The sequence below is a fragment of the Lotus japonicus genome, chromosome 2 (assembly GCF_012489685.1).
Source record: "Lotus japonicus ecotype B-129 chromosome 2, LjGifu_v1.2".
Lineage (NCBI taxonomy): Eukaryota > Viridiplantae > Streptophyta > Magnoliopsida > Fabales > Fabaceae > Lotus > Lotus japonicus.
The window spans coordinates 52,182,127-52,209,753 of NC_080042.1; the positions used below are offsets into that span (position 1 = coordinate 52,182,127).

General features: G+C 36.8%; 1 protein-coding gene across 4 annotated transcripts; it reads right to left on the reverse strand.

Annotated features, from left to right (window-relative positions):
• Positions 1-1,028: 1,028 nt before the first annotated feature.
• LOC130738278 (low-temperature-induced 65 kDa protein-like) lies at positions 1,029-27,627 on the reverse strand. 4 transcript variants are annotated; one of them, XM_057590232.1, is made up of 11 exons: positions 27,550-27,627; positions 27,033-27,093; positions 26,796-26,863; positions 26,331-26,408; positions 25,913-26,032; positions 22,961-23,090; positions 4,374-4,661; positions 4,041-4,283; positions 3,510-3,845; positions 1,521-3,374; positions 1,029-1,339 (listed from the first exon to the last, which is right to left on the reverse strand). In XM_057590232.1, exons 7-11 carry the CDS (start codon positions 4,450-4,452, stop codon positions 1,248-1,250), a joined length of 2,604 nt encoding a protein of 867 aa, XP_057446215.1. In that variant the 5' UTR covers positions 4,453-4,661; positions 22,961-23,090; positions 25,913-26,032; positions 26,331-26,408; positions 26,796-26,863; positions 27,033-27,093; positions 27,550-27,627; the 3' UTR covers positions 1,029-1,247. The 4 variants fall into 4 exon arrangements, with proteins under 4 accessions (XP_057446215.1, XP_057446212.1, XP_057446216.1 ...); XM_057590229.1 differs by having other exon boundaries at positions 26,736-26,863; XM_057590233.1 differs by having other exon boundaries at positions 27,012-27,093.

The following is a 27,627-nucleotide window of genomic DNA, read 5'->3' on the forward strand; positions in this document are numbered from 1 at the left end:
ACCCTCTGCTACCTTCTGACTTCATTCCCCTGGTCACCGACACTAAGTCCTAACCTTTGAGCCTTTAAGGTTATTTTCGACATTGACACTAAATTTGTTGCTTGTCTTGTTAGCGTGAGGTTCAGTCAACAATAATGAGCAATTTTCCTTAGTAAAAATGAGATTTATATAGACAATGATTGTGGTGAAAAAATTATTGAGTTCAAGAGGTGTGACTAGACTTTAGCGATATATGAGTAATAATATTCACCTACACTTTTTCTCACATTTTATTTCTATACATTTTTCTTTTTATCTATTTAACATTTTTCTGTATTACTCATTTCTCTATCTTTTCTTCATACTATAAAAAAATACTCATTTATCTATCTTCTCTTCATATTATCAAAAACGATGAAAATGAATTGTTAACACAACATTATTCTTATCATAATACATAGAAACAATAAAGAAGCCACCCCTAAAATATAATAAAATTTTGATTTTTTTTTTCAAAAGTAAGAAAAATAATATCATATAAATATAATTGTAAATTATGTTAGTATTATAAGATTTAATTAGACATTGAAGAAGAATCTTCAATATTTGAAGAATTAAATTTGAGATTAAAATAATTTTTTATAAAATATGAAAATACTAATTTGTTTTTTGAAAGAGAAAATACTAATTAAAATTAGTTAATTAATTAATATATCAATTTTATATTTAATGAAATTAAATTTATTTTAATTTCAATTATTGAATGAAAAACTATTTATTCTCAATAGTACCTCACCTCTTACTAAAACCAAACTTCAGTTTATTAATAAAAAAACTGAATTTCAATTTAACACAAAAGTCAAACAAAAATTTCTTTCTACAAATCTCAGTTCACTTATATAAAAAGCACTAAAAATCGTTCTTAGTGAAAATTGAAAAACCCAAACAGACATTTAGTACTTATGCACTTCGTTTAGATTTCTTTAAACTCTCAAAGATTGTCAATTTCTAATTTCTAATTTTCTATTAAACTCAACTCAAAGATCAGATCGTCAAGCCAATGGGTTAAAATCCAAATATCTTACTATCATTATATTCAAAGTGACAAATTCTAAAAGGCTACACTGAAGTCTGAACATGCACTTGGCAATATCATTCATTACATAAATCACAACATCTACACAATAACACAAACACCACTTGAAAAAAAAAAGAAAAAAAAGAAAGGAAATACACAAGTACTATAATGATTCTCTGAAAGCAATTCTTCAATTAGACGACCCCTGGAATCTTCTTTCACCTGTAGCTTGGTTAAACTGTTTGTCTTCTGCTCCAGATTTCCTAGACAGAACTTCATCTCCTGCCAAAGAAACCAAAATCAAAATCACAATACACACATAATTATATGCAAAAACAAATGCGACTCCAATCTCTGATTGGTTTCATAATTCAGAGAAACCATCCAGGTTTCATTTTGGACTTTGGAGTAAAAGCAAGAACCAAAAAACTGGAATGAATAGAGACTATATAGTATACATTACCTTGTGATGATGATTGATTATCCACAGGTTTTGTAAACCATGATCCAACCATCCCCTTAACCTTATCAACCACACCCTCTCCAGGGCTATTCACATAGCTCTCTTCATACCTTCTCTCAGTCTCCCTATCCTCACCACCCAACCTTCTCTTCACCTCTTCAGACTCTGTCACCTTCCCCAATGGCACTCTTCTTCTCCCCTCACTCTCATCTCCTCTCTTATGCACAGCATCAGAAACCACCCTTCTCACATCCCTCTCCTCTTCCACCACAACTCCACCCTCTTCATCACCCTTCATGTGCAATGTCTCTGAAATCACCTCAGACAGAGCCCTGTCATCTTCTCCAGGCCTCACCTTCTCAGCTAAATAGTCCTTCACAGAAACCCCTTTATCCTGTTCCACAACCCCACTTTCAGAAACCTCAGACTTCACTCCACTTCCAGTTACCTTTCCATAAACTGGAGCCAGTTTCTCTGTCAAAGACTCAGCAATTCTCTTTCCATATTCAGCAGCAGACCCTGTCGCTGTGGTAGAAGAAAACCCCTCGTTTTTCTCTTCTTCCTGTGTTCTCAGAGCGTTTTCGCCACTTTCACTGCTCTCGCCAAATCCTAGCTTGGAGGCTACTGTGTTCTTAGCACCGATGGCTTTGTCGGCTATTGCTGATGTTGCTGATGAGATTTTCTCTGTGTAACTGCCCTGGCTCGATTCGTTCTGCTCTGTGTTGTCACCACCCTTTTCGCCGTACCCGAGTGTCGCTGCGACGGCGTTTTTAGCACCTATAGCTGTGCCAGTGACAGCATTTTTGGCACCTATTGCTGTGTTAGCTACGGCATTTTTGGCACCTATTGCTGTGTTAGTGACGGCAGAGGTTGCGGAGGAGATTTTGTCTGTGTAACTGGTTTGGTTTGATTGCTGCTCCATTGGTTGAGGTTGCTCTTCAACTTTGGGGAGGGTAGGGTTGTTCACGGTTTGTCCTGTTTTCATTTGAGTAGAAAACTCTGGTGCAAATTGGCCATGGCTTCCAGCAGAAGGGTAATGAGTATATGTTGCACTAGCATGTTGTGACGGCATGAATTGATCATTAATTCTAGAAGAAGGGTGTTGGGGTTTATGTTCAGTTGGTAAGTCAAACTGACCATGGCTTCCAGCATAAGGGTAATGAGTTTCTGTGGCACTAGAATGTTGTGGATTGAACTGGTCATGAGTTCTAGCAGAAGGGTATTGAGGTTTAGGTTCACTTGATATTGGTAACTCAGGTGAAAACTGATCATGGCTTCCAGTAGAAGGGTAATGAGTTTTTGTTGCACTAGACACTCCTGTTAGGTTCTGGGCATGTCTTATAGCAGAAGGGTAAGGTTCATGAGTATTGATTGAAGGAGTAAGATCTGGCATAACTTCATCATGGTTTTTAGGGTAGTGATTAGTAATTTCACTAGATAATCCAGGTAAGATATGGCCATGACTTTCAGCAGATGGGTAATGAGTTTTCGTTATAGAAGATACCTCTGGCATAAATTGCTGGTGGCTCCCACCAGTAGAAGGATGCTGAGTTGGAAGGATTTTTGGTTGTGAGATAGGATTTGGCATAACTTGATCATGGCTTCTAGGGTAGTGAGTTTTAATTTCACCAGATAGTTCTGGTAAGTTTTGGCCATGGGTTTCAGCAGATGGGTAATGAGTTTTTGTTGGAGTAGATAACCCTGGCACAAATTGCTTGTTGCCACCAACAGCAGGGGACTGAGTTTCAGCAATAGTTGGAAGGATTTTTGGTTCTGGGATAGGTTTTGGCTCATTGTGAATAGTCATCCTTTCCAAGGATTTCTGAACTGGGTTAATGTTGATCTCTGCACCACCTGTTCGCAATTAGCCATAAGATAAGATATGATAAAATAGAAGTCAGAACATAGAACACTATAATTGGATCAGTGAATTTGCATATTAATCATTAAAAACTGAGTTATGCAATTTTATTCAATCTTTGTCCTCACCTGCTCCAGTTGGATCAGTGACTTTGGTTTGATAATTGGCTGAAGCATATGCTGGATGTCTATTTCCTGGGGCATGAGGATCTGCCTCCAAGTCCATTGGTCTCACCAAATTGACATTAGGTTGTTCTACTCTCCCTGCCTCAACAAATGTTCTGGCTGGACCAGTGGATCTGCTTTGATTAATTTCAGTGGAAGGGGAAACAACTACAACTCTTGGCTCATGATGAGGTTTTTCCCCCACAACATTTGCACCTCCAAAATTAACTCTAGGCCTCTCTGAAGTTTTAACTTGCCCTGGCCTATTGGCGGCACTTGTAACAGCAGTACTATCATAAACTGCACAGAACAAAACCAAGCATATTGTTACACTTAAGTGAGATCAACATGATTTCTTGATTCCTTTAATTTTATTCAAAAGGTTCCAATTTATCTTGCAGAAAATTTCTAGAAAACATAAGATAGGTTCAATTTCACCAGATCAAGAATGGAATTGAATAAGTAATGACTTGTGTATTAAAAAAAAAAACATACTTGGTGCTCCATGGATTTCTGGGTCTTGCACCATTTCCTCATCCTCATCATCTTCCTGATCCAAGTCATGTTCATCAGGGATATGGTGACCTTCACGGTGATACTCAGGACCATGTTCCTGGTCATGGTCATGATGGCCATGCTTCGTGATTGTGTCCTTAATTTTCTTAGCCTTTGCTTTGACTTTCTTTAGAACTGACTTCTTCTCATGGTCATGGTTGTGCTCTTCCATACCATGCCCCCCTACAATTCATATTTGAAACAAAGAAACATAAAAATGCATCCCCATTAGTGAAAAAACAAGTCAAAGTTCAGATGAATTCAGATTGATACCTTGTTGTAAGCCAACATTATGAGGTTGATGATGTTGATCGTAGTTATGGCCATGACTCTGCACTGCTTTGGTGTCCATGATTGATTGAAATGGAAAAGTAAATTCTCAATTGCTTATGCTCGTTGAGGAAAGTAACTACATATGGAAAGTTCAGAAGCCTTGGAACGGTTTATAGATAAGGACATTGCCACCTTTGCATGGTTGTGGCATTTCAAAGCTGGTGACACGTGTGTCATGACTAACACGTCTTTGTTACTTGACACGTGTTTCCTGGTTTGCGTACGTGTCTTGTACAGCATGAAAGATTTTGAAATTAGAATAAACGGTTACCCAACAAATTTGTAATGTTGTCTGTTTTAACAATAATGATGATAATGATAATATTAAATATTAATAAGGAGTTGTTTAAATAACACATGAGAAAAATTAGGAAAAGTCACTCATTACTAAAGTGTACCAATCATGTTATAACATGTGTTATGTTATTGTATGAACCACATCACTTAATTATACTTTTTTATTTTACATTTTCGTAATATTTATTTAATTGAATAATTTAATTGCAAGAATAAACCTATAATTTTAGATAATAGGATAACTCATTTGTAAGAAAAAAAAACCTAAAAAATTCGAATCCCTATTTTCTTCCACATTCATCTCCCTTATTAGGAATAAACAGCCTCATGGATATGAAACTCTTTAGTCTTTTCTGAGTTTGGAAGATAAGTTAAGTTCGTGTTTTTTTTAAACAAAAAGTTCGTGTTATTTCATATGTTTTGTGCAATTTAAATGAGATTACACGAATGACATTGGCCAACCTTGAATATGAATCATCTCATATGGTAAAATCTAGACTAAGAGTCTATACGGTCTAATTTGTTGGCCAATCTTGAATATCAATCATCTCATATGATACACACAATCTTTAAGCTTTTTAAAAAGGAAGAAACCTGGGTCAGGTTTCATGTGTTTTTTTTTTCTTCTATCAAGTACTTTATTCAAATATTGTTGTGAAGTGAATTTTATTTCTAAAAATAAATGGTATTTATTAAAAAATTATTTTTGAATTTTGAAAAATTGCACATGTGTCGGTATATGATTGGAATACTTGATAAAATGGATATAAAGAAATTGATATAACAATTATCCTTTTAAAAAATGATTAACTAAAATAGTCAGGATCAGACTATCAATGACTTGTTCGGTCTTCGCGTTGTTCACATGATAATATTTTTATTAATAATATAAATAAATAGAAATATAATGATATGTAGAAATGTTTGTTAGCTCCCTAGCCTATTAGTCTGCATCTTACTGGTTCATTGGCCTACTAACTTCTTTAAGATCACATTTTTTGCTAAACAAACTTGTAAACACGTCGGTAGGTTAGGCCAAACCGTCTAACAAGGCAGTCTAAAGCTTAAAATTTAACTTATGACAGGCCACATATCAAAATTGGGTCTTGAAATTAGAATTTCTTTTCTTAGGTTTTTTTCAAGTTCGTTGTGATGTCCTCTCCATCTGGATTAATAAGTCATAATACAACTGAACACAACTCTGCAATCATTCATGTTTACTCGCTCTCTAGGTGGGTTTTCCATCTTTTGATCAACAACTGTGATTTCCTTGATTAGGTCCCACGTAAGGTACCATAACATATTTATATTGAAAGATAAACATATGATAGTTTGAATATTTTATTAATAACTGTGACATCAAATAAGTAATAAATCAGTTAAGTGTGATGCTAGAATCCACACACACACTTCCATGAGTTCATTGCGAGCATCCTTTCATGCTTAATTTATAATCCATATACTACCATAAATTAGATCAGGAAGTAAAACTTAGATGTGACGAATTACTTACCATCATTTATCTGCAGATTATTTGTCTCAATGTGTTTGCTTCACATCAGCTCTGGGACGTATATAGAGCCAATTCGCAATATATTTGGAATTAGGCATATCTATTCTCAATTTCCATTTAAATTTGTGATGTTCTTAAGAAATGAAGGAAACACCTGGGTTTGAAAGTCTTTATCGAGGCATTCAAAGTGATTGGCAATCCCTTAGTTATTGTCAAGTCATGCAACAATTCTTCAAGAATTCTATGTCTAAATGTTGGGTTTGTAGATCTCATTGTACGCCGACAAAAAGAGTTTAGATTGAAGATGTTGTTTCCTGATAGAGTTGACGACGTTGGTAGGGAATCTTCTGACACAACTTCTGTTCGAAGTCTCACATTGGCTAGAGATAAAGTATAGATAGCCTTTACAAGAGTAGTGCAAACCTCAACTGTTGAGCTAGCTTTTGTGGTTGAGTATAGGCCTCCCAATTTCTAATAACTTCTGAGGAGCTTTAGTCAACAATTTGTGCTAGTCTTCCAAATAAAAGTTGTGCTTCTATTTCAAATTAGATATCAGATGGCGGTAGTAAAGATGTTAACATGCATACGAATTTTGAATTCTTATGGGATAGCTTGGAAGACTTACTTTTATTAATTGATAAAACATTTTTCTAATAGTGATTATCCTTACCATGTGGTTCTATGGTATAATGTGAAAATCAACACTTGGAAGCAATGTTCTATTGATTTATATGTTGTGGGATTATGAAGGTTTGCTCCATTGGTTTACAATTTTACTTTCTTGCTTGTTTTATGTTCTTTTGCTAATGAGTACTTCTTATCCACTTTTTCATTTGTATTAATAAATTCCTTTTATGTTAATAAATGACCACAATACCACACTTCTAGCCTATCTATATATATATATGTAAAGGAGACTTGAGGTTTTGCATGTATTAAATGCATTAAACCATAAAGCTCTCATACATTTATATTAAATATATTAAAAAATAAAAAAATATTAAATATATTAAAAATTGAAAAAAAAAATTATATAATAAAAAACTATTCAACTACATATATTAAATAACAACACTTGAAAATAGATAGATTTAGAAGATATCTATTCTATTCTATATATATATATATGTAAAGGAGACTTGAGGTTTTGCATGTATTAAATGCATTAAACCATAAAGCTCTCATACATTTATATTAAATACATTAAAAAATAAAAATATATTAAATATATTAAAAATTGAAAAAAATTTATATAATAAACTATTCAACTACATATATTAAATAACAACACTTGAAAATAGATCGATTTAGAAGATAGATAGATTTAAAATTATTTCATATAAATTATTTATTATTAATTTTAATTTTTAATATTTGTCAAATGAAAAACTCAAGTCAATTTTAAGTTTATGAATGCTGTTATATATTTTTTTTTTATAAGCCATAAGAATATATTGAATATGAAGTACAAGGGGTACTTCAACCCAATACAAGGGGAATGAAAAGAAAAGAAAAAGCTAAAAGACAAAAAATACATGAAAGAAGTCCAAAGAATCCTCCTACTAGTGAAAGAACCCACCACCCACCACCTCCTTGAGGACAGATTAAAAAAATCATGCCTCATTAAAACCTTACCAGGGAAAACCCCCTTGGAAAAACCTGGTGAAGGGAAAAGAGTACATGATGTCAGTAATCAAGAGATAGTCCACAACAATGAGGACTTTACAAAAGTAGACATAGATAATACATATATCACAAAGTAGCAGCAATCCACAGTACTGTCCCAAGATATTTAGACCGTGCAGCAACCAGCAGAGCTAACAATAACTAATCCTAGAGAGAAGACTTCCACATTCCACCAAGCTGACTTCCAATTACCCTTCATGATAGACTAAATTAGAAGCCACAAGCCACCCTTGACCAACACAAGAAAAGCAGCATCCTGCATACTAATTCCAATCAAAAGCAAAGTGCTGATACATATTTCAAAATATGAGACAAGATAGAGCAAAATAACAGAACCAAATATCACAAATCAGAGAGGGATCTCCACGCAGAAAACACTCCATAAAGCCACAGAACCAAATCCCCCATTAAATCAGCCAAGTAGACGAACACAGTACAAAGGATTAGCCACCCACTCATAGTGAGAAACATGGAAATTTCTTTCTCTTGCCTTCAGCCAGATCCATGACTTAAATTGCACAAACTCAAGTACTCAACAATCCTATCCCCTTCAAAAACAGCATTCTAGAAGATAATAGAGTTACGGAAAAACCAGATAGCATGAATTATCGCCACCCATATCATAGACACCGCTCTCTTAGCTTTAGGACCACCTGCAAAAAGCTCACTAAATTGTAGAAAGTGAGGGATAGCCTCCATGTGAAGCACTGAGCAAACCCCAAGCCAGTTCAGGATTTTCGACCAAATCATCCAGCTATCAGCGCAAACAAAAAACAGGTGACAGCAGGATTCCAAATCACTGGAACAGAAAACACAGTTCAAGTTTGTGTTTGGAGGAATTACGCTTCTTCTAGCCAAGGTATCTTTTGTTTGAACTCTGTTCAGGAGCACCCTCCAAGCCAAAGCTATCGAATTTGAGGGGGCTAACGATTTCCATAATTTCCTGAAAATCTCCTTCAACTTCCTGGCCCAGTCCATATAATTCTTCATAGGCAGACTTAACAGTGTAACAGCCAGAGCTATCCTGTAACATCCTGACTTGACGACTGGCCTCACGGTAACAACACGAGTCTTTTCAGCGCACTTTGTCCTCACTCGCGCGCTTCCCGGGAAAACTTCCCAGGAGGTCACCCATCACGATATTGCTCCAAGGCAAGCACACTTAACCATGGAGTTCTTATGAGTTGGGCTCCCGAAAAGAAGTTGCAACTTGTTGTCATGAGTAGTACCAATCAAGTCTTTTATGCCCTCCTCAACTGTATAGTCCATCCCTATACAGTCTCGGAATACCTCTTGTTCGGGTGTGAGATCGGTTCATTCATGTGCCCCTCCGCCTAGAAGCCTGCCAAGAGCCGCTCCTTGTCCGTGCCTCACTGCACCGGCGATCACTCCCCGCCCTCGTCAGCCCCGGGTGTCACAGGCCCACCAACTTCCGCTTGGTTCGTCCCCGAACCACACCGTACTGGGAGAGGTCGGCTCTGATACCACTTGTAACATCTTGACTTGACGACTGGCCTCACGGTAACAACACGAGTCTTTTCAGCGCACTTTGTCCTCACTCGCGCGCTTCCCGGGAAAACTTCCCAGGAGGTCACCCATCACGATATTGCTCCAAGGCAAGCACACTTAACCATGGAGTTCTTATGAGTTGGGCTCCCGAAAAGAAGTTGCAACTTGTTGTCATGAGTAGTACCAATCAAGTCTTTTATGCCCTCCTCAACTGTATAGTCCATCCCTATACAGTCTCGGAATACCTCTTGTTCGGGTGTGAGATCGGTTCATTCATGTGCCCCTCCGCCTAGAAGCCTGCCAAGAGCCGCTCCTTGTCCGTGCCTCACTGCACCGGCGATCACTCCCCGCCCTCGTCAGCCCCGGGTGTCACATATCCTTTATCCACACCCAGGAATCCTGATGGCCTTCTTTCGGGGAGAAGCCTCTGAAAGAACCTTGTAACTCTTCTACTGCCCGGACCTCTCTATCCAGCAAGGCACACTTCCAAGAGAACTGGCAACGCCAAACTGTACCTTCCCAGGCTCCTAACTCATGGACAGGAAAGGATTGCTGGAGGGAAAGGATAAAAAGACGAGGAAACAATAATTTCAGCGGCCCCACACCACACCAATCATCATGCCAAAACTTTACCTCCCTACCATCCCCAACACGTCGATAAACAGAATTGTTGAACCAGTTCCCTTCATCACACAAGGAGGCTAAATCTTTCCACCAAGTGGAATCATTCTTTTTAACAACCCCACCATACTTAGCAGCCAATACCCGACACCATAGAGTCTCCTTTTCCTTCAGCATGCGCCATTTTCACTTCCCAATAAGCGCCACATTAAACTTCCTCCAATCCCTCACCCCCAATCCGCCTTCTCTCACTGGTTTACAGACATTTTCCCATTTCACCCAGGAAATTTTACTACCTTCATCACTTCTCCCCCCCCCCCCACAAGAACCTTTTCAGTATACTATTACATTTGGACAAAATACCCGCTGGCATTCTATAGAAGGATAAATAATATAAAGGGATTGAAGACAAAACTGTTTTTATCAGACACAGTTGTCCCCCAAAAGAGAGATGTCACTATTTCCACTTTGACAGCCTACTGTGCAATTTATTAATAACTGGATCCCAAAAAGAAAGTCTCCTTGGGTTTCCTCCCACTGGCAAACCAAGATAAACAAAAGGGATACTCATTTGTTGACACTGTAGTAGTGAAGCAGCACTTACTAACCAATTCTGCTCGACACAGACACCCGCAATCTTACTCTTGTGGAAATTTACCTTCAAGCCAGACACTAGTTCGAAACACCTCAAGATACTTTTCACAGCAAAGATATTCTGCATAGTTGCTTGACCCATAAAAATAGTATCATTTGCAAACTGGAGGAGGGAAATACCAACAGATTCATCACCACCAATCATATGAGGGGAATATTTATCTTTTGACACCGCTTGACGTAAGAGGCCACTCAATCCTTCTGCAACAATTAGGAACAAAAACGGAGCTAAGGGGTCTCCCTGCCGGAGGCCCCTTTCCATACCAAACTCTTCAGACGGGCTACCGTTTACTAAGACGGACACTGATGCAGATTTCAAGCATCCAGAAATCCACCTAATCCATTTTTCACCAAAATTCAACCTCCTCAGCATATAGAACAAAAAGTCCCATTCAACAGAATCGTAGGCCTTTTCATAATCAATTTTCATGACAAAGGTTGGCTTCTTCCGTCTCTTAGCGTCATGAATTGCCTCGTTTGTTATCAGTACACCATCTAGCAAATTTCTCCCTCCAATGAAAGCGGATTGACAATCATCAATCACAGAGGAAATCACGTTCCGGATTCTATTAGCCAGCAGTTTAGAGACAATTTTATACATGCAGTTAATAAGTGAGATAGGACGAAAATCATGCAGGCCATGGGGGGAAGCAATTTTTGGAATCAGTGTAATAAAGGAAGCATTTGAGCCTCGTGGCCACACCCCAGAGTCTTGAAAGTCCACTGCCATCTTAAAAAAATCATCCTGTAAAATCTCCCAAAAGGACTTAATAAATCTGAAATTTATACCATCAGGACCCGGACTCTTGTCCCCGGCACAACTCCAAACTGCCTCCTTCAATTCAGCAGCAGAGATATTTTCCTCTAGTAATTTTGAAGACGAAACAGACAAAGAACGGAATGGGACTCCATCCAGTTTTGGACGCCATCTTTCCATTGATTTGAACTTGCAAGCAAAGAATTCCTTAGCCTGAAATTTTACAACACTTGGGTCGTCGACCCACACATCTTCCACCCATAGCCCAGGTAAAGCATTTACCTTTCTTCTAAAATTCACAATTGCATGAAAATAACGTGAATTTTGATCCCCTTCCCGAATCCAATTGATTCTAGATTTTTGATAAGCAAGTGAATCAATTCTCTTTGAGCACTGCTAAAATTCTGCCCCCAATTCCTGACACTGTCTGAGTTCAACTTCCTGTAAGTCACTTTCCCCAGCCTTTTTCTCAATATCATTTAACTGGTCCACTATCTCCTTTTTCCTCCTATGCAGATTACCAAAGACTTCAAGATTCCACTGTTTAAGCTTCAGTTTCAAAGTTTTTAATTTTTCTTTCAAAGCTATAATACCTCTTCCTTCAACCTGTATCTCTCTCCAAGAATCACCAACAAAAGCTTGAAACCTTGGGAACTATCCTGGGCTTCTCCTTCCTCCCTGTTCACCTCTATGTTTGCTTGTCCACTGGTGACATTTGAATCCCTCTTCTGCATCGCCACCAAGCGATTTATCATCTCCTTATCCTTTCCGCTGAAAGAAACTCCCAAAAATTTTCCAAAATCCCAAATATTTCTAGCTTCCTCCTCAGTGTTCCTCAACCAAAATCTTCTGTTGTAAACCTCAAATCTTGAGTCCGAGATAGAGGAGCATTCAGAAATTGAACTACGACATACCTGCCTTCGGTGTCGGGGCCAACTAAAGCTTGAGCCAAGACTGGACGGATTATCACTGTGGGAAGCATCTCCAACTCGGGCTTGCAAAGGGATGGATGGGTGCAGGGGCAAACGATTGACCACCGCCAAGCCTGCATCATTAAATTGTGTTTTCTGTACAGAGCTTGAGGAAGCTTCAACGAGAGAAGTATTGATCTCGTAAGGGAGGGTAGCCCTTGGGGTTTGGGATAGGCACCTCTCTTCATCAGCGTTTGGGAAAGATCCAAAACTAAAGTTGACCCGCTCCATCCCAGAGTTGGGTCGGTCCAAAGAAAGCGGGTCAGGATTCAAGTCAGAGTTCTTTGAGGGTAAGTCATTATCCTGGGCTGCAACAGACTGCATGTGGGCTTCGCACACAGGCCCAAGACAAGCTGAGTCACTTACATGAGTTTGACTCTCAACATATTCTGAATTAGAATCAGATGATTTGGAAAGACAACCACTCGGTCTTTCCACTTTCTTGGGAAAATTCTCCTCCTCATCATTAGCCTTCAATTCCGTTGCCTCGAAACCATCTTTTTCATTATTTCCCAACACTGCATTTATGGAAGGACGAAGAACCGACAACGCTGATAACCTTTCATCATCCTCGCCGGAAACATCCAGGTCATTACCGTCAGACTCGCCCAGGTCCGATTGTATCACTTTTGCTTCGAATTGCGACCAATCTGAATCTTCTTCATCATCAGCCACCTCCTGTTGATGGAGTTTAACATCGCATTGTCCCAATTCTTCAGTTAAGCGTACCTCAAACAGTTTACCCTCTACTCTTATTTTGGTGTTGATTACGATAGGGTCCAGCGCAAAGGTTTTTATTCTCAGTCTAGCATAACTAAGCCTGGAAAAAGATAATGTTATCATCATCCACCGCCAAGAGAGAGCCTGTGGGTGAAACCGGTTTCTCAAAGCAATTTGAATTCCAAAACTGCAGTGGTAATCCCTCACATCTAATCCAGGGAATTCTAAAGTCTGGGTAGAATGATGGGGACCAGGGAAGAACCTCCACAAAAATTTCCTTCCAGCCATCGCCAGACTGGGTGAGGACGTTGCCAATGTCAACACCAACTTCTCCTGTGAGTAACACCGAAAGACCTCCCAAGTGTCTCACCCGAACCGCATGTAAACCAGCCATAACAAGAGTATCCTGGGCTCCTTCTAAGAGGTTCGGTGATCTAAGCTTTCCTACAAGGCTTCTCTCCATCCACCCTTCAATCGAACCTTCCAACATTATTTCATTGTCAACATACTCATTCTGTTTTACGTGGCCCGAGAGCAGCTTCTGTTTATAAGTTTCGCCATCATTTGTTCGTACACGAGTTGAGAGCCTTCCTTGTCTCATTGACAAACTGTCAACCTCATGTCGAACAGTTTTATCCCTTGGAGCTACTTTTCCAGTTTTTGATTTCTCAGCATTCACTGAAACATTTAGGTCCGCTCCTCTCATATTCCTATTCACAAACCTCTGTTCTTGCTCAAATCTTGGCACGTTTACGTACAACTTCATATCGCCAATAAACATCTGATCTATACGTCGGGCCAGCCGTGGGGGGTCCTCAACCCCAACCATCCTAACGAAGCCAAAGCGTCGACCCTCCTTGTTCCTTTTTTTAGGAATAAAAATATCCACCACCTTTCCCCACCTTGCAAAAACACCCCACATACTTATTTCATCAAAGTTCTCCGGAAAATGGGTAAAGAAGATAGCCAGCTCCTTCTTCTCCTTCCTTGTACATGAGTCCATTCATCTTCCCTCCTCCACTCCTCTCTCTCACTCTCCCTCTCTCTCTAGCTCTCTCTCTCATATTCTTTTTACTCTCTCTCACTCTCTCTCTCTCTAGCTCTTGTTCTATGAATGTTGTTATATATATATATATATATATATATATATATATATATATCTCGCACACTTGAGTTTTAGCATTAAATACATAAGCAAAACTTGAGTGTTGCATTGTATTAAAAGCATCCAAACAAAACAAAAAATTTGTAATAAATATATTAAACAATAATAAAATTAAAATTGAAAAAAATTTATATTGTTAATAAATATTCAACTACTTACATTAAATAACAACATTCATAAACTTAAAATTTACTTGAGTTTTGTATTTCACTTTTAAAAAAATAGTTTTGTATATCACAAATATTAAAAAGAGTTTAATTTTGATGCACCGACGGTGTAAAGTTTTTTTACACCGTCAACCAATCAGATTTCAAGGATGTGACATGTCAATTAAAGAAATTAAATGAAAAGAGAGATTTTCTCACATCCTTGAAATCTGATTGGTTGACGGTGTAAAAAAACTTTACACCGTCGGTGCATCAAACTTTTTCTCTATTAAAAATTAAATTCGATAAGAAAATAATACTTACTAACAAATAATTTCAATAAAATAGTTTTAAAATTAAAAAAAATTCACAATTGCATGAAAATAACGTGAATTTTGATCCCCTTCCCGAATCCAATTGATTCTAGATTTTTGATAAGCAAGTGAATCAATTCTCTTTGAGCACTGCCAAAATTCTGCCCCCAATTCCTGACGCTATCTAAGTTCAACTTCCTGTAAGTCACTTTCCTCAGCCTTTTTCTCAATATCATTTAACTGGTCCACTATCTCCTTTTTCCTCCTATGCAGATTACCAAAGACTTCAAGATTCCACTGTTTAAGCTTCAGTTTCAAAGTTTTTAATTTTTCTTTTAAAGCTATAATACCTCTTCCTTCAACCTGTATCTCTCTCCAAGAATCACCAACAAAAGCTTGAAACCTTGGGTCATCAAACCAGCAGTTAAGAACGCGGAAGGGTTTCGGACCCCAATTTTGATTTACCCTCTTTAAAAGAAGCGGACAATGATCTGATATGTCTCTTTGCAGCACCTCTTGGACATAATCCGGCCACCTGTTTAACCAACCCGGAGAGATAAGAAATCTGTCCAATCTACTCATTTGCAAACCATTAGGACGCACCCAAGTAAATTTTCTACCCAACAGAGGAATGTCAAGTAGTTCCATCTCATCAATAAAATCATTGAACTCCACAGATTCAGACCTATGTTGTTGAGAGTTAGCACCAACTCCTCTTCTTTCTAACGAAGACCGAACAACATTGAAGTCCCCCGCGACACACCATAGGTCATAATGGATGTTGATCTTCAGTTCTACTAATCTGCTCCATAATTGTCTCTTACCAACTCTATCACAGGGCGCATAGACGTTCAACACAGCACAATCTGCAGCATCCACACCAAAAGAACCAACAATACAAATAAAATTTGACTCAATTATGGACCTTTCTACCTGCAGCAGACCTTTTCTCCAAATACACAACAATCCCCCTCCTCTATTTTCTGATGGGGCGAAACGCCAGTCAAAATCTACATCTCCCCAAATAGTTCTACAGCAATGAACATCAACTACCTAAAGTTTAGTTTCCTGTATACACACGAAATCGGCCTTGTGTTGAGAAATAAGGCCCTGAATGGCCTTCTGTTTGAGGAAGCTCCCCAACCCCCTCGAATTGAAACTGAGAATAATCATTGAGAACTATCCTGGGCTTCTCCTTCCTCCCTGTTCACCTCTATGTTTGCTTGTCCACTGGTGACATTTGAATCCCTCTTCTGCATCGCCACCAAGCGATTTATCATCTCCTTATCCTTTCCGCTGAAAGAAACTCCCAAAAATTTTCCAAAATCCCAAATATTTCTAGCTTCCTCCTCAGTGTTCCTCAACCAAAATCTTCTGTTGTAAGCCTCAAATCTTGAGTCCGAGATAGAGGAGCATTCAGAAATTGAACTACGACATACCTGCCTTCGGTGTCGGGGCCAACTAAAGCTTGAGCCAAGACTGGACGGATTATCACTGTGGGAAGCATCTCCAACTCGGGCTTGCAAAGGGATGGATGGGTGCAGGGGCAAACGATTGACCACCGCCAAGCCTGCATCATTAAATTGTGTTTTCTGTACAGAGCTTGAGGAAGCTTCAACGAGAGAAGTATTGATCTCGTAAGGGAGGGTAGCCCTTGGGGTTTGGGATAGGCACCTCTCTTCATCAGCGTTTGGGAAAGATCCAAAACTAAAGTTGACCCGCTCCATCCCAGAGTTGGGTCGGTCCAAAGAAAGCGGGTCAGGATTCAAGTCAGAGTTCTTTGAGGGTAAGTCATTATCCTGGGCTGCAACAGACTGCATGTGGGCTTCGCACACAGGCCCAAGACAAGCTGAGTCACTTACATGAGTTTGACTCTCAACATATTCTGAATTTGAATCAGATGATTTGGAAAGACAACCACTCGGTCTTTCCACTTTCTTGGGAAAATTCTCCTCCTCATCATTAGCCTTCAATTCCGTTGCCTCGAAACCATCTTTTTCATTATTTCCCAACACTGCATTTATGGAAGGACGGAGAACCGACAACGCTGCTAACCTTTCATCATCCTCGCCGGAAACATCCAGGTCATTACCGTCAGACTCGCCCAGGTCCGATTGTATCACTTTTGCTTCGAATTGCGACCAATCTGAATCTTCTTCATCATCAGCCACCTCCTGTTGATGGAGTTTAACATCGCATTGTCCCAATTCTTCAGTTAAGCGTACCTCAAACAGTTTACCCTCTACTCTTATTTTGGTGTTGATTACGATAGGGTCCAGCGCAGAGGTTTTTATTCTCAGTCTAGCATAACTAAGCCTGGAAAAGGATAATGTTATCATCATCCACCGCCAAGAGAGAGCCTGTGGGTGAAACCAGTTTCTCAAAGCAATTTGAATTCCAAAACTGCAGTGGTAATCCCTCACATCTAATCCAGGGAATTCTAAAGTCTGGGTAGAATGATGGGGACCAGGGAAGAACCTCCTCAAAAATTTCCTTCCAGCCATCGCCAGACTGGGTGAGGACGTTGCCAATGTCAACACCAACTTCTCCTGTGAGTAACACCGAAAGACCTCCCAAGTGTCTCACCCGAACCGCATGTAAACCAGCCATAACAAGAGTATCCTGGGCTCCTTCTAAGAGGTCCGGTGATCTAAGCTTTCCTACAAGGCTTCTCTCCATCCACCCTTCAATCGAACCTTCCAACATTATTTCATTGTCAACATACTCATTCTGTTTTACGTGGCCCGAGAGCAGCTTCTGTTTATAAGTTTCGCCATCATTTGTTCGTACACGAGTTGAGAGCCTTCCTTGTCTCATTGACAAACTGTCAACCTCATGTCGAACAGTTTTATCCCTTGGAGCTACTTTTCCAGTTTTTGATTTCTCAGCATTCACTGAAACATTTAGGTCCGCTCCTCTCATATTCCTATTCACAAACCTCTGTTCTTGCTCAAATCTTGGCACGTTTACGTACAACTTCATATCGCCAATAAACATCTGATCTATACGTCGGGCCAGCCGTGGGGGGTCCTCAACCCCAACCATCCTAACGAAGCCAAAGCGTCGACCCTCCTTGTTCCTTTTTTTAGGAATAAAAATATCCACCACCTTTCCCCACCTTGCAAAAACACCCCACATACTTATTTCATCAAAGTTCTCCGGAAAATGGGTAAAGAAGATAGCCAGCTCCTTCTTCTCCTTCCTTGTACATGAGTCCATTCATCTTCCCTCCTCCACTCCTCTCTCTCACTCTCCCTCTCTCTCTAGCTCTCTCTCTCATATTCTTTTTACTCTCTCTCACTCTCTCTCTCTCTAGCTCTTGTTCTATGAATGTTGTTATATATATATATATATATATATATATATATATATATATATATATATATATATCTCGCACACTTGAGTTTTAGCATTAAATACATAAGCAAAACTTGAGTGTTGCATTGTATTAAAAGCATCCAAACAAAACAAAAAATTTGTAATAAATATATTAAACAATAATAAAATTAAAATTGAAAAAAATTTATATTGTTAATAAATATTCAACTACTTACATTAAATAACAACATTCATAAACTTAAAATTTACTTGAGTTTTGTATTTCACTTTTAAAAAAATAGTTTTGTATATCACAAATATTAAAAAGAGTTTAATTTTGATGCACCGACGGTGTAAAGTTTTTTTACACCGTCAACCAATCAGATTTCAAGGATGTGACATGTCAATTAAAGAAATTAAATGAAAAGAGAGATTTTCTCACATCCTTGAAATCTGATTGGTTGACGGTGTAAAAAAACTTTACACCGTCGGTGCATCAAACTTTTTCTCTATTAAAAATTAAATTCGATAAGAAAATAATAAGAAAATAATACTTACTAATAAATAATTTCAATAAAATAGTTTTAAAATTAAAAAAAATTATATTTATATGTAAAGGAGACTTGAGTTTTACATTAAACACTTTAAATCATAAAACTCACATACCTTTTTATTAAAATACATTAAGAAATAATAAATTTTCTTTGTAATAATATATGAAAAAATAATTAAAAACTGAAGAAAAAAAATTGTATTGTCAACAATTGAAAATAGATCGATTTAGAAGATAAATATAGATAGATAGATAGATAGATAGATAGACATATAGAAGATAGATAGATTTAAAATTATTTTATATAAATTATTTATTATTAATTTTAATTTTTAATATTTGTCAAATGAAAAACTCAAGTCAATTTTAAGTTTATGAATGTTGTTATATATAAAGCACACTTGAGATTTAGCATTAAATACATAAGCAAAACTTGAGTGTTGCATTGTATTAAAAGCATCCAAACAAAACAAAAAATTTGTAATAAATAAATTAAACAATAATAAAATTAAAATTGAAAAAATTTATATTGTTAAAAAATATTCAACTCTCTAAATTAAATAACAACATTCATAAACTTAAAATTTACTTGAGTTTTGTATTTCACTTTAAAAAAAAATAGTTTTGTATTTCACAAATATTAAAAATTAAATTCGATAAGAAAATAATACTTACTAATAAATAATTTCAATAAAATAGTTTTAAAATAAAAAAAATTATATTTATATGTAAAGGAGACTTGAGTTTTACATTAAACACTTTAAATCATAAAACTCACATACCTTTTTATTAAAATACATTAAGAAATAATAAATTTTCTTTGTAATAATATATGAAAAAATAATTAAAAACTAAAAAAAAATTGTATTGTCAAAAAATATTCAACTACTTACATTAAATAACAACAATCAACAACTTAAAAAAACATGAAATTATCTTTAATTAGTTTTGTATTTGAAAAATATTAAAAATAAAAATGATTTAATAATAAATAATATGGATAAAATTTTAAAATTGAAAAACAAATGCCGCTAAAAGGTATTTAATATTAACTATAACATATATGTGCATTATTAAAAAAAATTAAATATGTTTTCTATCTATGATATATTAGTAAAAATTACTCGAGGAAGCATAATAGAGAAAAAAAATAATGGTCAAAGTTGAATAAATGTTTGTTGTGAGAGGTCTGGTCTATTCAGCAAGGATTAGTATCATTCATGGCTATTGACCGAGAGAAAACATTCGCAAACTAAATTAGTTGAAAAAAATTAAATTCATAAGATAATATTTTAGGCTGTTTTTTTTTTATCAAAATGCTATTTTATTTTATCAAAAGGCTATTTAAGTTATCACTTCTTGGTCCTAACATGTCAGAGTAAATGATTTTCCAGGTAAAAAATATAAAAAATGATATTAAAACTTATTTTATGACTTTAAACAATTATTACTTAACATTTCTTACGAAATTTAAATATTTCCAATTAAATTAATTATTTTTCATATTACTAAATAAATAAAAAATTAATTGTTAAAATGATTTCAATGGTAATAGTTAAATTGGAGTAATATTAATTATTTATACAAAAAAATTATATTATGATTAAAAGATAAATGTACATGAGACCCTCTCATGAAAAATAGGGGTTAAATCAATACAAGAATGTTGTTATATAAATTATATTATTATTAATTTTAATTTTTAATATTTGTCAAATGAAAAACTCAAGTCAATTTTAAGTTTATGAATGTTGTTATATATATATATATATATATATATATATATATATATATAAAAAGCACACTTGAGTTTTAGCATTAAATACATAAGCAAAACTTGAGTGTTGCATTGTATTAAAAGCATCCAAACAAAACAAAAAATCTGTAATAAATATATTAAACAATAATAAAATTAAAATTGAAAAAATTTATATTGTTGAAAAATATTCAACTCTCTACATTAAATAACAACATTCATAAACTTAAAATTTACTTGAGTTTTGTATTTCACTTTAAAAAAAATAGTTTTGTATTTCACAAATATTAAAAATTAAATTCGATAAGAAAATAATACTTACTAAGTGATGAAGAATTGACTTGCAAAAGGTCTATGGTAAATAGTGTTTTTGGCAGCTACGAAGTCAATTTCTGGCGGTCTATAACCCACACAAAGTGTTTTATAAAGGGTAATTGTAAAATTTGAAAATATATTTTAGCGGCAATTTAATAAATTGCCGCTAAAACGTAATTATTTTCCCCGACCATTCAACAAGCCTTTACCGGTGGCCGGAATAAGCGCCGGCAAACATTTTACCGACCCTCGATACGCCAGCCGAAACCCATGTGCCGGTAAAAGTCATAGCGGCCATTTTTATTGCCGCTAAAAGCGATAAAAATTGCCGCTAAAAACGCCTTTTGTGGTAGTGATACATAACTGAAGAACATAAAAACATTAAACCAGACGATAAGCTTTTAACCCAAGTTCTTAAGGGACTCATAGCAACGAATAAAGAGACACTGCTAGGACATAAATAAACACACGGAAAGAAAAACTTAGAGAAAAGAAAAAGAGATGAGATCTAAAAAGCAGTAGAGATATCTTTGTCATCGCTTATCCTGAGAACTACAATTTTCTTCATCAGCTCTTCCATAGACTGCATTCTAGAGTCAAAAGAGTCTTTGAAGACATTGAGATCCTGAGCCAAAAAATCCAGCGAGACTTTAGCTGATGCAACCGGGAGGTTGTCCTTGATGATTTTCTTTCACCTAGACCTGGAGGTTGTAGCTTCCTGACTTGAAGGAGTTGGGTCTGACATATTCAGAGATGATCGAGCTTTCTTGATATCAGAAGTAACATTAGCGGCTTCTGATGTCCTTTTCCTCTCTCCAGAGGTTGCTGATTGAAGGATGGAATCTAACGATTCTGCATTTGACTTTGTTGAACCGGAGAAGGTTGTGTCTTCAGAGACTGAGTCCTTTCCTGTTGCTTCTACTAGATCAAAACCAATTTCCATCTTAAGAGCATTTGGAACATTTTCATCGTCAAAGCTGAATCTAATTCTTTTGAGGTCACTAAATAGAATGGGGCGAGGCCAGAGAAAATCATTTTCCAGAAGAAGTCCTCCCCTGACCATACAGGAGATTTGATTCTTTTGGTCAATCATTTTGGAGATGAGCGAACCAAAAGGCAGACTTCCGTTAGGATCCTAAATCCAATTCAAGAGATGTTTCCATGCCAAGCGAATAGGGTTAACCTTAACCCTTTTCAGAATCTTGTAGATGGCAAAGCTAGTGAGATCATCTATGGGATCATTCAAGGAGTCTTTTGTGAGAAGGGTTTTGCAGAGAATGAAGTGAATGAATCTGCAGCTTTCTATCAGGTTTGAGGGTTCCCTTTTGTATGACTCAGAGATATTTAACCAGATGCAATCGTGATCTGGACACTTTTCACGCCAATCATCCCGATAATTGTCCCCTTGAGAGACCCTAACATTCATGGCTATAGCGGCATCAACGACTCCAAAATTGGTGATTGTGTTGACCACCCGAGTTCTTATATATCGACTCTTGACGATTCCGCAGTCGAAGAACTCTTTGACGAGAGGAACACAGGTTGGATACCTTCCCAAGGAGTAAGCGTTTTCCCAATCCTGAAAGAGGACTTCTTCCAGTCCAGGAAGATTTCTCAAGTTTGAGAGAAGATCCATGTCCACATAGAGTGAGGTGCGGACGACTTTGTTCCCTAACAGAGGGTGGAGAGGAAAACCAATTTCTGAGGCTTGTGAATTTCTAATTCTTTCAGCCATTTGAATGCGCTTTTGCAAGATGGATTGGACATCTGCATCAAGGCTTGAGGAGTTGATTCCCATTCTTGAGATGATGTTTTCTTTTTGGAGAGTGAAGGAGGGTGACAGATTGAGAGAGTTTCTTGAGAGATTCTCTGAAGAAGATGGAAGTGAGAGGTTCTGTTTAATGAGAGAACAGGGTTGAATTTATAAAGGTGAGAGAGAGAAGGTGAAAGGATTTGAATCTGATCAAGATAAAAGTGGAGGAAGAGATTGGGTGGTTATGGAGAACCTGTTGAATAATGTTTAGGATGATGATTCTTTTGCATTTTTTATTATCTATGCACAACAACAATCATTAATACAAAAGAAAATCACCCTGTAGATAAGCAAAGGAACATGTATAAAAAAAACTCATGTTAGAAATATAAAGTCTACATTTCTTCACTTAATTGGACCTGTGAGTGATGAGTGGGATTTAATGCAGAAGAAGAATTGGGTAGAGGAAAAAGAAATACCTTGATTAATTTTAGAGATCGATGAAGACAAAGTAGTTCTTGTGAAATTACCCACTCGTGATTCACTTTCAATGTGATTCACTACCCATGTCCAATTGCTATGAAGAATTTGCCATGCAAGTGCTCACATCTGATTAAAGGAAAAAACAAAAGGGAATCTTTTTGTTAAAGAATATTAGTGTAACAAACAAAAATTAAAAGTGAAGGTTTTTAGTAAGAAATTCAATTGAATCTCTAAGGAAGGAATAAGAACTGTGGTTGAACAAAATGAAAATCCATTTGAGAGGGTTTGCGAGAAATTAGAAACTAATGGAGTAGCTATCGGGTAAACAATTTTAAAAGAAGAGATAAGTGGTGTGGGGTAGTTATTTAAGGTGGTTAGTAGTTTTTCTTTTTAAGAAGAGAAGATAACTGCTAGTCTGCTTCATATGAGTGTTGGTTTTTTTTATTATTATTATTGATTATTGATTGATTAGTGATATAGGACAAGCACGACTGTGTGATCTTTAAAAAGGAGCAGTTAGCACGATTGTGTGATCTTTAAAAAGGAGCATTTTTCCACATAAGTTATCGGCTCAAGAAGGAACTCCATTAAAATTTCCGGTTCTCCATAACCATCCAATCTCTTCCTCCACTTTTATCTTGATCAGATTCAAATCCTTTCACCTTCTCTCTCTCTCACCTTTATAAATTCAACCTTGTTCTCTCATTAAACAGAACCTCTCACTTCCATCTTCTTCAGAGAATCTCTCAAGAAACTCTCTCAATTTGTCACCCTCCTTCACTCTCCAAAAAGAAAACTCCATCTCAAGAATGGGAATCAACTCCTCAAGCCTTGATGCAGATGTCTAATCCATCTTGCAAAAGCGCATTCAAATGGCTGAAAGAATTAGAAATTCACAAGCCTCAGAAATTGGTTTTCCTCTCCACCCTCTGTTAGGGAACAAAGTCGTCCGCACCTCACTCTATGTGGACATGGATCTTCTCTCAAACTTGAGAAATCTTCCTGGACTGGAAGAAGTCCTCTTTCAGGATTGGGAAAACGCTTACTCCTTGGGAAGGTATCCAACATGTGTTCCTCTCGTCAAAGAGTTCTTCGACTGCGGAATCGTCAAGAGTCGATATATAAGAACTCGGGTGGTCAACACAATCACCAATTTTGGAGTCGTTGATGCCGCTATAGCCATGAATGTTAGGGTCTCTCAAGGGGACAATTATCGGGATGATTGGCGTGAAAAGTGTCCAGATCACGATTGCATCTGGTTAAATATCTCTGAGTCATACAAAAGGGAACCCTCAAACCTGATAGAAAGCTGCAGATTCATTCACTTCATTCTCTGCAAAAACCCTTCTCCCAAAAGACTCCTTGAATGATCCCATAGATGATCTCACTAGCTTTGCCATCTACAAGATTCTGAAAAGGGTTAAGGTTAACCCTATTCGCTTGGCATGGAAACATCTCTTGAATTGGATTTAGGATCCTAACGGAAGTCTGCCTTTTGGTTCGCTCATCTCCAAAATGATTGGCCAAAAGAATCAAATCTCTTGTATGGTCAGGGGAGGACTTCTTCTCGAAAATGATTTTATCTGGCCTCGCCCCATTCTATGTAGTGACCTCAAAAGAATTAGATTCAGCTTTGACGATGAAGATGTTCCAAATGCTCTTAAGATGGAAATTGGTTTTGATCCAGTAGAAGCAACAGGAAAGGACTCAGACTCTGAAGACACAACCTTCTCCGGTTCAACAAAGTCAAATGCAGAATCGTTAGATTCCATCCTTCAATCAGCAACCTCTGGAGAGAGGAAAAGGACATCAGAAGCCGCTAATGTTACTTCTGATATCAAGAAAGCTCGATCATCTCTGAATATGTCAGACCCAACTCCTTCAAGTCAGGAAGCTACAACCTCCAGGTCCAGGTGAAAGAAAATCATCAAGGACAACCTCCCGGTTGCATCAACTAAAGTCTCGCTGGATTTTTTGGCTCAGGATCTCAATGTCTTCAAAGACTCTTTTGACTCTAGAATGCAGTCTATGGAAGAGCTGATGAAGAAAATTGTAGTTCTCAGGATAAGCAATGACAAGGATATCTCTACTGCTTTTTAGATCTCATCTCTTCTTCTTTTCTCTAAGTTTTTCTTTCTGTGTGTTTATTTATGTCCTAGCAGTGTCTCTTTATTCGTTGCTATGAGTCCCTTAAGAACTTGGGTTAAAAGCTTATCGTCTGGTTTAATGTTTTTATGTTCTTCAATTATGTATCACTACCACAAAAGGCGTTTTTAGCGGCAATTTTTATCGCTTTTAGCGGCAATAAAAATGGCCGCTATGACTTTGACCGGCACATGGGTTTCGGCTGGCGTATCGAGGGTCGGTAAAATGTTTGCCGGCGCTTATTCCGGCCACCGGTAAAGGCTTGTTGAATGGCCGGGGAAAATAATTACGTTTTATTGCCGCTAAAATATATTTTCAAATTTTACAATTACCCTTTATAAAACACTTTGTGTGGGTTATAGACCGCCAGAAATTGACTTCTTAGCTGCCAAAAACACTATTTACCATAGACCTTTTGCAAGTCAATTCTTCATCACTAAGGCACTAGCACAATCCAAGTGGCTTTGAAATAAAAAGGTTGTAAACAAATACACTTGGACACATTGAACTAATACACACAAGCACTAAACTAATGCATAATCAAATTTACATTAAAACTTCAGTCCAGTGAAAACAACACATTGAAAATTATTTTCACTGATCATACATTTATCAAGTTATTATTTAGAGGGTGGACAAACCAGTAGAAATTCAACATGTTATATCTCTTGATAAAGAACCACTTCAAAAGCATATACAGATAGCTATCATTTCAAATTTTACTAGCTTTTGTTTAATAATTCAGATATGCCAAAAGAGTCTAGCTACATACCAATACAACTTCGGTGTCAAATGATGCATACCTCAAGACATTATCATCCAAGGAACCTGAGCATAATCTACCTGGGCATCAGATAACTCACTTAATATTTGTAATATTGACATTCACCCAACCTCTCTTGGCACATGCATGAGTCAACAACCTGAAAAGTGACCGAACTTTAGTACAATTTTCCCAAATGCTACTGCAATGTTACTAATCTAATCACTTCTAAAAAAATCAGATAATAGTTTTATCATGACCAAAACAAAGGAGAGAAAACCATGAATGAAGAGAACATTGGGTGTAACATCCTTTTTCATAGAAGTTCTATTTTCAATTGCAGACTTAGTGTATGAAAATTCATCAAAAAAGTTAGATGCATCACTAAACATGACCAGCCATCAGATGGAGATACAGTAAATGAATCATGGAAAATCAAATCTAGCAGACACTCAAACCTGTTTGCATCTTTCCTCTATCACTTTCTTGTCATCTGCTCCATCAAGAATGAGAGTGTCATCCTTAGAAATTGTTACCTGCGGCATAATATTAGGCTAAAAATCAAAGAAAAATCAATGAACTTTATTCCAAACATAAACTAATAGTTGTTTTGGGAAAGTGAATATCCTATTATCCTCTAACAGAATAACCCAGTAAAGAGCATTAGCATAGAAAGTATACTAAAATCTTACAGTGGATTTAAATGCTTTACAACTTAAGCTACAATATCTAATAAGATTAAAAAAAATTAAATAATAAGTTAGTGTGTAAGTTCTCTCCAAGTTCGGATTCAAGGCAAATCTCTTTTCATTCATCAAATATAAGGATCAAACCTCATGGAGATAAGTGTGAAGATGAATTACCCTCTGATGAAAGAAGAGAAACAATCTGATGAACTTGAAGTATAAAGGAGTATGTGTTACCAGTGCTGTTGAGACCTTGCAAAGGGTGAGAAACAAGCCAAATAAAGCTTCAACCTCATTCACAGTAACTGTCAAAGGGTAAAGGACATTTCAGAGTTAAATTAAAACCACAAGAAATATCAGAGTATGTGTTATAGTGATGACTATGAAGGAATATGAGAGGAGACATCTAGAGTTGAGGTTTGAGGATGGTACATTAATGAGTTCTGCACTTACTTTATTCAAACTGTTATATACCTGTTTTGTTCCCCGGTCCCTTCATAATCAGCAAGCTACAGCAGCTAGCTAGCTATTATTCCTGCAAAATTAAAATAGCTGATACATTAGATTTTAATAGCTTGATAAATAAGTCAGACACTAGAATGAAACTCTGTTGCTCAACTCAAGGGTAATAACTTGATAAATGAGTCAAATTAATTTGAGTTTAAGAATAAGTGAATAACCAATCAGAAACACATCTTGCTTAAGAGAACAAAAGAAAAAAAACAGTACATCTTTGACTCATATTGTTAACAAACCTGTGTCATGTTTGTGGCAAAAACCATAGCAACATTATGTGCTTTACATGTTATATAAAATAGCAAGTACTGGAAAATGAAGATAATATGCAGAATATTCAGATGTACTTCTCTTTAGTTTATTGCTACTTTACTTTCTTTCAGCCTTATACATTTGACTACTAATGTAGCAGCCACAAAACTTCTCAAATCAGAAGATGGGTACATATACAACAAATAATCAAGTTCCCACTTACTTGAAACAGGACGAGGTAGTTGTGAGGATTAAACTAATTGTAAGCAATTTTAGCCTTCAGCCATTTAATCTCTTCTCT

Bases quoted from the DNA above. Each gene is read 5' to 3' on its own strand.
- LOC130738278 (XM_057590232.1), bottom strand. From the start codon at position 4,452: ATGGACACCAAAGCAGTGCAGAGTCATGGCCATAACTACGATCAACAT. The intron at 4,284-4,373 runs GTATCAATCTGA...TATGAATTGTAG, and splicing joins TAATGTTGGCTTACAACAAG to GGGGGCATGGTATGGAAGAG. The intron at 3,375-3,509 runs GTGAGGACAAAG...AATTGCGAACAG, and splicing joins CACTGATCCAACTGGAGCAG to GTGGTGCAGAGATCAACATT.